Source organism: Drosophila navojoa, chromosome 4 (genome assembly GCF_054131105.1).
Source record: "Drosophila navojoa isolate 15081-1374.11 chromosome 4, UAZ_NAV_1.0, whole genome shotgun sequence".
NCBI lineage: Eukaryota > Metazoa > Arthropoda > Insecta > Diptera > Drosophilidae > Drosophila > Drosophila navojoa.
In genome coordinates this window covers 13,369,771-13,379,738 of record NC_142892.1, presented here as the reverse complement: position 1 = coordinate 13,379,738, position 9,968 = coordinate 13,369,771, and the positions used below count along the sequence as shown (strand labels likewise).

Here is a 9,968-nt window from a genome sequence, read left to right as displayed (position 1 = left end):
AATGCTTTAAAGCATAGTTTTAACTGAATTTAAAGCGAACCGTGTGCGTGGTGCACACTTGCCTGGCCCGCGAAAAATCCAATCAGAAAACGAAAAGGCCAGCACGAGTACAAAATGGAAAGGTAGGTCAAAGAGTGAGCGCGCCCAGTGTGCAGAGTGTACATGCCCGAAATAAAAAACGCTTGCCTGAAGGGTATTAGTGTTATTAAACATGTGAAAATAGTGAAAATTTCAATTGGCCCATAACCTCAAAAGAGTTTTGGTTTTCGCTGCTGTTATAATGTGAGTGCTTTAGTATATGTGCCCGTATGCGTGTATGAGTGTATATGTAAGCGTGTGTGTATGTGTGAGTGAGTGTGTGTGTGTCCGAGTGGCGCGTTGTGAAGACGTCGACGTCGACTGAAAGTGGTTGTCGCTTGTCGACGAAGAGGGCGACGAGCAGCAGAGCAGCGGGCAAGGTGAGAAGCGCGAGCGCAAACGTGAACGTGAACGACAAGATCGAATGTGGAAAAACTACTTTAGAGTGGACTTCGAAAATATGAAAAAATATCGCTTTGCGTGTCGCCGCCAAATATAAAAATTCAAAAGGACGACCGCGGCAGACGTCCAGGCTAACAAGTTTTCTCATCAGCATAAAAACTATCGAGTAATACTGATGAAAAACACATGTAATTCGCGAGAAAGTAACACGCTGTCAGTTCGCCCCAAAACGTGAATGTGTGTGTGTGTTGATTGCGTGTGTAAGTGGAAGTATGTGAGAGCGTATGTGTTTGCGAGTGGAAGTATGTTTGTATGAGAGAGTGGGGGAAACGGCGACAACAGCAACAGCAACAGCAGCAGCGGCGGCGACGGCAGAGGCAGCGGCAGCAATTGGAACGTGGAACCTGTCGGCGCACGTAAAAACCAGAGCCAAAAATTCAAATTACATGCATTGGGCGCGTTTTCAAATGCATAATCGCTAACACTCTTATAATTTATGCTAAACACTCGTTAGAGAGCAGAACTTTTGCCATAACAATGGCCGTAAGCAGACACCGAACACCAGGCGAACCAATTTGATGAATAATTTAAATGGAATTATAATTTCTTAACATTTCGCAGTTAGCTTGGGAATTCCTCACATATTTTTGCATACGAAAAAGGCGAATAACATGTAAAGATGCCGCCACAAACTATTCACTCACTCGCGCTCAATCAGAGCTGAGCGAAATCACTGAGTATGGATAGCCGATCACTGTGATATTTGTGCTCGATATCTAAAGAGGTTATCAAACTCGTTCAGCATAGAATATTGTTTATATGTACTCATGCTAGGCATGCTGATGCAATGCCAATAACAACAAACAATTATTTACCTAACTGTAGCAGTCAGCTGTTGCAGTCAAATGAACCTATCGATATTAGTCACTGTGGCTTATCAGTCACAGTTGCAGACAAAATCACAGCTCTGCTCATCTCTAATCTCACGCACACTCTCTCTTTCTCTCCCTCTCTCTTCTTTTCTCTCTCTCTCTCTGTCACAGGCACTAACTAATACAACAACAAGAGCAGCAGAAACCACAATCAGGCCAGCCAGCATGTCGTGGCATTTGTGAGCAGCGCGCCAAAAACTTGTCACGAAGTTTCTTGTTATTGACGTACGCTCCCGCGCTTCGAGCTGCACTTCCCCCGTCCCTCGTCCACGCACACACACAAAGACATACATACATATACACATATAGATTCACACCCACACATATACATACACCCGCCCAGTTCTGACGTCCAATCCTTAAGTGCTTAGCTGAAGAGAAAGAGGCAGCTTATGATGCATATCAAGAGTCTGCCACACGCACATCAGGCCGCCGCGGCAATGAGCAATTGCGACATTGTGATTGTTGCCGCGCAACCGCAGACCACGAGCGCCAACAACAACAACAATGACACTGTTACACAGGCCAGCCATGTCAGCCATGTGGCAGCTGTGGCGCATGCACAGCACCAACAGCAGCAGCAGCAACAGCAGCAGCAGCAACAACAACAGCAGCAACAACAGCAGCAACAACAGCAGCAACAACAGCAGCAGCAGCAGCAGCAACAACAGCAGCAACAACAACAACAGCAGCAGCAGCAGCAACAACAACAGCAGCAGCAACAACAACACAATCAACAGCAACAACAGCCGCCCGCGCCCACAGATGTATCCCTTCCCTTCATGCATTTGAGCGGAATTTCAGCGGAAGCTCACAGTGCCGCTCAAGCGGCCGCAATGGCAGCTGCGCAGGCCGCGGCAGCGCAAGCCGCCGCTGCGGATCAACAGCAGCCAACAGCACAACCTGCACCACCAACGTCGCACACGCTGGCCCATTTGGTGGCCAATGCTACGCACAGTCCCACGCTGGGTGAGACGCACTACGTCAGCAATGGGCACTCAAACAATGAGCACTCGGGGGAGGGCAACGGATCGAGCGGCAGCGGTGGTGGCCGGGAACCAGAAAAGCCGTTCCATTGCACGGTGTGCGATAGACGATTTCGCCAGCTGAGCACACTGACCAATCACGTGAAGATCCATACCGGCGAGAAGCCCTACAAATGCAATGTGTGTGATAAGACGTTCCGTCAATCGTCGACGCTGACGAATCATTTGAAAATTCATACCGGCGAAAAACCGTACAACTGCAACTACTGTCCCAAGCATTTCCGTCAGCTGAGCACATTGGCCAATCATGTCAAGATTCATACGGGTGAGCGTACATTTTGTGTGGCACTTCTGATCGCCAGCTAATTCTAGCCTCTTTTGCAGGTGAAAAGCCGTTCGAATGCGTGATATGCAAGAAACAATTCCGGCAATCGAGCACGCTCAACAATCACATAAAGATCCATGTCATGGACAAGGTCTACGTTCCTGTCAAGATCAAAACGGAGGAGGACGAGGGGTGACTAGGACGCATGGCGTTGGCGCAACATCATCATCTCCAGCAGCAGCAGCAGCAGCAACAACAGCAACAGCAGCAGCAACATCAACAGTCGTCAACGCCATCCCAGCAACAGCAACAACAACACCACATCGAACATCAGCGTGGAGTTACCATTACGACGCTCCCGTCTACCACGACAGTGGCACAGCATCAGCAACAACAACAACAGCAACAATCGCATCTACAGCCCTCGCATGGCAATGGCAGCTCGCCGCATCATCATTTCAATGTAGCCGCCTTGGGTGATTTATCCGGAGCGATGCAACTGGGCGCCGTGACGGCCGATGGTAATTTTGTGACCATGGGCGGCGTTGTAGTTGGCCGCATTCAGCATCCACGCAGCGAGGAGCTGCATCATCTGGGCGTCATCAAAGTGGAATCGCCAACAAATGGCATTGTCAATGTCGCAACAACTGCTCAACGTGACGGATGAGTCGATAGGCTGCTCCTCGAGCCAATGCTCAAGGAGCTCGTTGAGCTGAATGATATTGCGTATGTGGAACTGGAGCACGATCACCCGCAGCCGCAGCAGCAACAGCAACAACGACGACGACGGCGACGTCGCCACGTAACATAGACTGTCAACTGGCTATTGTTGTCATTGTTGTCGCAGTTGTCGTTGTTGTTGCTTTCGGTGTATACGCTTACGTTGTTGTTAGTTGTTTAATTGTAGCGAAACCTTGTTGTTGTTGTTAAGATTTAATCGTAACTGAGAACTTACCGAGATGAATTATCAGGCTCAACGCTGGCTGGCACTCATCTATTTCTAGTTCTTGCGTCTTAGTGGAAAAGTATGTGTTATATAAGCGTATTAGAAAACTGAGATGTTAGCTGCACCCAAGCCTGAATATGTATAGCAGCAAAACGCTTCAGTAGTAGCTAAAAAGAGAGGATATCGTAACCAACAGCAGATAGCGCTCCATGGCCTAAAAAGCAAAACGAAAGATCAGAAATGAAACACACTCAACTTACACACATACACACACGCATTCACAATCACTTAACGAGGCAATAGGTTTACAACAAGCTCCCTCTCAACCTTCTAACTATACATATACATATAATAGCTAACTAACTAAAACTGGTAGCGCAAAACTCCTAAACAAAAAAGAAGAAAAAAATAGAAAGAAAGAAAGAATGAAGTTCATTGATAAGCAAAAAGTCATTTCGTTTAAGTTGAAAGTTAAAGAAAAAAAAAAGAAAAAAGAGAAAGAGAAAAATGCTTCACAAAGTGCAAAGAAAAAGATTAAGGAACACTAGAAATATTTTTAAAGATTTGTTATATATATTTACATATACTGATACGAGAGAAAAACCAGGAACTTTAATTCAAATTCAATTTCAAATTGTTCTTTAGCATTTAAATGTTTAAGAGATTGTTGTAAATTGTTTTAGTGCGAAATTGATTCTGCTGCATTCACTGGAAAACATGTTGACTTAGTCAAAGTTGCCCAATGTCTTTAATTACTTTTGTAAAACATTAAACTAAAAAAAAAGCATAATAATTTTAATACTTATTTTCAGTAAAATTGTAAAGCAAAATTGTAAAAATTGCAGCCATCTTAATAGGTCTTTGCTCCAAGGGCCTAAAACACAAATCCAATTTGTTTTTAATCCTAGCCTAATTATTTAAACTTTGTTCTAAGCAAATCCCAATACAAATAATACACATCTAAACGAAATTTTCAATTACCTTAAGTGGCAGCAGAAACAACCTATACTACATATATATCTCCCTATAAATATATACATAAATGCTATATAGACATTAGTTCACCCTAGTTCTTAAAAACTTGAAAGTGAGTTTTTGTTAATTTTAATTATAATTTTAGTCGTTATAGTTTTATTTTTGAAAAAGAATCAATTACAAAACAAACAACAATATACACAAATCAACTTTTTAATGCTAGTTAAATGGAGTTACAGACACACACACACACACACAAACTACTAATAATGCTAATGTTAAACATGTAATAGAAAGCAAAACAGTTTTGTACAAAGCCCAACTCCAATTTTGTATATGTATAAAAAAAAGCAACAGACGGAGAGAAACAAAAAAAAAACTAAAGTACGAAAATATTATTTTCTAAAAATATAAAAATGTTGTCTTATTTTATATTTACATTTAAATATAATTGTTTATTTGCTGTCCAGCTTTAAGTTTTCTACGCCGACTGAAGTTTTACAACAATTTTGTGCATTACTCAACACTGAAAATTTAAAAAATTTGCTGCAAAAATATTTGTGTTTTTTTTTGCATAAAGTTCCTATATATTTTTGGGCAAGCAACTAACAAAATACAAATTCCAATGTATACGAAAATATTATTTCGAAAAACAAACACAAAAACAAAAAAAAAAAGCATAATACATAAATGCATATAAGTAAATAAATGTTGATAAATGTGTAGTGTTAAAAAGTGAAAGCTAGAAGATGACGAAAAAGTAACAACAAATTTAGTTTAATCTAAGAGCTAAGATATATATATAAATATATATATTCTAAATAATGCTTAAAGATCGTTTAGCAATGTTAAAGCAACCAGAAAACGAAAACCCAACCACATTTGCTGGGCTCCATATTTTCATATTTTCATATGCAGTTAATAGAGAAAATGCTTTGCATTGGCTTTTTGTATAGGCTAACAGGGAAATAGTCGGGAGAAGAAGAAGAAATGAATTTAATACGAAGCGAACTGAGTTAAGCATCAAAAAGAGAATAATTTCCCATTTGGCTAACTTACGACATACAATCTTATTTGAATTGTTTTTAACAGTCGACAGCTTGGGCAGTTTCTGATCAGAGAGCAATGACAAATTCTAATTTATGAATCAATATAAAAAAAATTGGGTAAAATATAAGTGATAATAAAAAAAAAATTCAATATTACATTATCTGTTTCCCCATAACTAAGTTTCCTGCTTTCTCAGTTTTTGATCAGATTTTAAACGAGAGAATTGGAGTCGTAGTGAGATTAGCAATTAAGCTCGCCTAATTTAAATAGTTGTGTGTACAAGCAAATGAATTTAGACATAAAATGAACATAGGAAACAAAACAACCAGTAACAAAGCGAATTGCTTAAAAACAAAACCGAAAAAACGACACGATAATATTGTATAATTATACACAAAAAAAAAAAAAGAAGGAAAATGCTATGTACTTATATTTATATGTATATATTTGCATACATATGTATGTTTATGTGCAGTAGCTGTATTTATATGTAAATGTGTATGTAATTGTGTATTTAGTTAAAAAGAAAAACAAACATAAAACATAAAGTATATATACATATGTATATTTGCAAAAATGGAAAACGCGAATGACACGGGACAAAGAAATATACGGAAGTATGGAAAAGCAAGCATTCGAATGAATTTTTAATGGAAGCTGGGCTATTGCAATTTTCTGGACAATATTGATATTGTTGTTATTTTATCATTGTTTAAATTTTCGAAAATATTCGATATATTTTGGTATTTATTTACAGCTAATTACTTATCGGCACACGATATTTCTATTCGATAGGTTTCATACATGACAATTGCTCGTCTACCCGTGAACGACCCCTTGATAAGAAGTCGCTGAAATTAAGCAAACGTTCTGCCAATTCTGCAATCAAGTTAATAGTTAACAATGTTCCGCCTACAACAATCACAGCCCGATCCCGCTGAGGAGCAAAAGCGAGTTGCCGCTGAAGTGCGAAACAACTTTATAATGTTTGGAGCGCTGTGCATAGCTATTCGACTTGGTAAGCAAAGAAATCTTGATTGGCTTATGTAAATACAAATATTTATTTTGTATGAAAACAGCTCCTATTGTGCTGCAACATCTGAAGAACGCGTAGATGTAAGGTATTTGGAACTAGATGAAGGGCGCTACATACATATGTATATAACATGTAAAGATGCATTTAGCTCTCAAGCACGTGCATCATATGCGGCGGCTTCTCAATTTATTTTAATGAGTGAAGAGAGAATCAATGTTGACTATGCATACAACCTTAGTGCTTCTAATAAACAGCAACTGTAACTCTAATGTAGTTAAGTCGTTTCAAACTAATAAATAAAAAAAAAGTACAATCATATTAATATGAATATTGGGCATGCAATGATTATTCTTCATATCTATATCGATATTTTTATGCAACATCGCAAGTTGCACATGGCACTTTCCAACACCAGCTCGCAAGACGTCAACTTGGCCAACACAATAAGAGAGGCGAGAAAAAGAAACAACAAACACTGTATAAACAGTTGGCAGCTAGCGAACAGACGTATATTAAGAGTGGCCAGTAGGCAAAATGAAAACGTAAAAAACAATAATCGCAACCGGCTGCTGACTCAAGTAATTGCTAAAGTTAAACAGATAACAACGGCCGACAAACTTTGCCAAAGAGAGAGTAAAACACAACAATAGCGTGCAGTACTCACCAATTGGAGCATATGGAACAGTAAAGTTAGCGATAAGGGCGTAAAGTACTCTCCGACCTGGTCATTTGTTAATGTACGTGCAATAATTAGTTCCGTCGCCCCTTGGGCGTACAGATTCGATAACTAGATAATGGTTGCTCCCAAGTATGAACGTCTCAGCACCGGCGACGGCGACGGCGACGTCGATGCTGGCAGCGACATCGACGGGGGCAGCAACATCGAGGAGCTCGAACTGAGCGCCGACTTGACCCATAAGAATGCCAACAGCATTCAAGAGCGTCACCAGCTGTCGTCGCATACGAATTTTCAATACGCGAAGAGCAACAACAACGGAGACGCCGCCACGTCTGCACAGCAAAATCATTCACATCCCCACGACGGAATGACGAGACATGCAGAGGCTCGGTTCATGCAGATGGCGATCGGCACTCTGGCCACAATTCTGCTCTATTTGTCGCTGTCCATCACGCTCACCTTCTATCAGACGGACATCAATCGCGAGCTGCCCTTTCCGCTCACCATTGTCACGTACCATTTGATCGTAAAGTTTCTGCTGGCTGCGCTTGTGCGCAGCATCTATAAGATGCGTGTGGGCAAGACGCGCGTCCAGCTGGACTGGCGAGTGGCGGTGCGTCGCATGGCGCCAACGGGCGTGGCCAGCGGCATTGATATTGGTTTCTCCAATTGGGGCCTTGCCCTGGTGCCCATCTCTTTGTATACAATGACCAAATCGTCTACCATTGTGTTTATATTGCTGTTTGCCATATTGCTGGGACTGGAGCGCAAGGTGAGTGGCGGCCCCGAGTACGATAATAATTATTACTATAAATATAAATATTTTGATGCCTTTACAGAGCTGGTCTTTGGTTCTTATAGTCGGCCTGATTGGCTTGGGTCTGTTTATGTTTACCTACAAGTCGACACAGTTCAATACGCTGGGCTTCTTGTTTATTCTGTTCGCTTCACTGAGCAGCGGCGTACGTTGGAGCTTTGCGCAATTCATAATGCAAAAATCAAAGCTGGGTCTGCACAATCCCATCGACATGATTTACCACATGCAGCCTTGGATGATTGTGTCGCTGTTTCCGCTAGTACTCTGCATTGAAGGTAAGTATTAGAGTCGTCCTTATCGAATCTAAGCCCATTAGTAAGCCTATTCCTTATTGCAGGACCCAGGTTGTATGCTGCGCTGCAGAATTTGCACAATACGCCGGAGAGTGAAATTCTATACGTTCTGGCCCGCGTTACACTGGGCGCATTTATTGCATTTTTCATGGAGGTCAGCGAATTTTTGGTTCTCTGCAAAACATCCAGCTTGACGCTGTCCATAGCGGGCATATTTAAGGACATATGCCAACTGGCGCTAGCCGTGGCCCTGAAAGGCGATCAACTCAGTCCCATAAACCTTGTTGGCTTGGCGGTTTGCTTAGCAGGCATCGCTTGTCATCTGGTGCATAAATATTCCACCATGGCAAAGGTAAACAAGCAACAGTTGGGCATGCAGTTGGAAGAGGATGGCGAGGATATGTGTGCCGAGTATGACTTCAACAAAGGCAATGCAATTGTTGGCGTTCATGGCAACGCGCCTGGCTCTCATGGCGCTCTCACTGTCCCGCTGCTGGAGCAGACCGACTCGGAGGATGAATCGGCTAATGATGCAACAAACAAGCAAAACGCATCGGATGTCATTTTCGATGTTCTCAAACGGCGCGACATGCAGCGATGAGTTGGCTAATGGATTACCTAAGCAACCGACTGTAAAGGCAAGCAGCAATGCATAGCATTTTATTTATAATTCTATTCCAGACTTTCTGGGAAAGTACCCGAACAGTTGTGATTGTATACGTGTGACTGTCTGCCTGTGTGTGTGTGTGTGTGTGTGTGTGTGTGTGTGTGTGACTGCGTATTATATTGGCAGCAGTCTGTCCTATCGACAGCCGTATTGTAAATGTTGTATATTCCAAAAGCTTACTACTTAGTGCAACACTTGAACTACATTCAGATATACCTAGCATTATTATTGAACATATGTAAATGAATCGATCTGTTTATTTCTATTTTACACTTATATATTTCCTTGCAGATATATATATATATATATATATACTATTGTATACATTTCGATTACAAATTCTCTCACTGGCTCAGTCCGTCTGTTCTCTCGTTTGTAATTTCACTGTAACTAATGTAATATGATATATACAAATTATGCTCTTCCGCGTGAGAGCAGAACGCCATATGCGCGGCCATAAGAACAAACGTTCGATGGAAATAATTTAATACCTACTGTCTGCAAGGGCATTTGTAATTCGGTATACCGGACATTTGATTATTATTATTATTTTTTTTGTATGTTGGTCACATTCCCCCACTCCTAAATCATTTATTTGTTTTAGTATTGATCTTGTTAAATATGAATCTAGTATTTGTTTTGTTGATTGGGCATTTGTGCATATTCACCTGACTTTCCATTAGAGATTATTTAAGATACAAACGAAGAAAAGAAAAAAGAAAACTGTCTTAGCATTTTTACTACTGAAATAGAGGCCTATATATACGATTAAACTGGCAACT

The 9,968-nt window shown here is 41.1% G+C and overlaps 3 protein-coding genes across 3 annotated transcripts; all 3 read left to right on the top strand.

Moving 5' to 3' along the window:
• Positions 1-1,804: 1,804 nt before the first annotated feature.
• On the top strand, positions 1,805-3,274 carry Aef1 (Adult enhancer factor 1). The gene is made up of 2 exons (XM_089259673.1): positions 1,805-2,723; positions 2,783-3,274. Exons 1-2 carry the CDS (start codon positions 1,805-1,807, stop codon positions 2,917-2,919), a joined length of 1,056 nt encoding a protein of 351 aa, XP_089115799.1. The 3' UTR covers positions 2,920-3,274.
• Positions 3,275-6,489: 3,215 nt separating this feature from the next.
• On the top strand, positions 6,490-7,043 carry LOC108651657 (uncharacterized). The gene is made up of 2 exons (XM_018101481.3): positions 6,490-6,712; positions 6,774-7,043. Exons 1-2 carry the CDS (start codon positions 6,598-6,600, stop codon positions 6,806-6,808), a joined length of 150 nt encoding a protein of 49 aa, XP_017956970.1. The 5' UTR covers positions 6,490-6,597; the 3' UTR covers positions 6,809-7,043.
• Positions 7,044-7,146: 103 nt separating this feature from the next.
• Positions 7,147-9,888, top strand: LOC108651651 (solute carrier family 35 member H1). The gene is made up of 4 exons (XM_018101472.3): positions 7,147-7,439; positions 7,509-8,181; positions 8,249-8,501; positions 8,564-9,888. Exons 2-4 carry the CDS (start codon positions 7,525-7,527, stop codon positions 9,118-9,120), a joined length of 1,467 nt encoding a protein of 488 aa, XP_017956961.1. The 5' UTR covers positions 7,147-7,439; positions 7,509-7,524; the 3' UTR covers positions 9,121-9,888.
• The last annotated feature ends 80 nt before the right edge of the window (positions 9,889-9,968 follow it).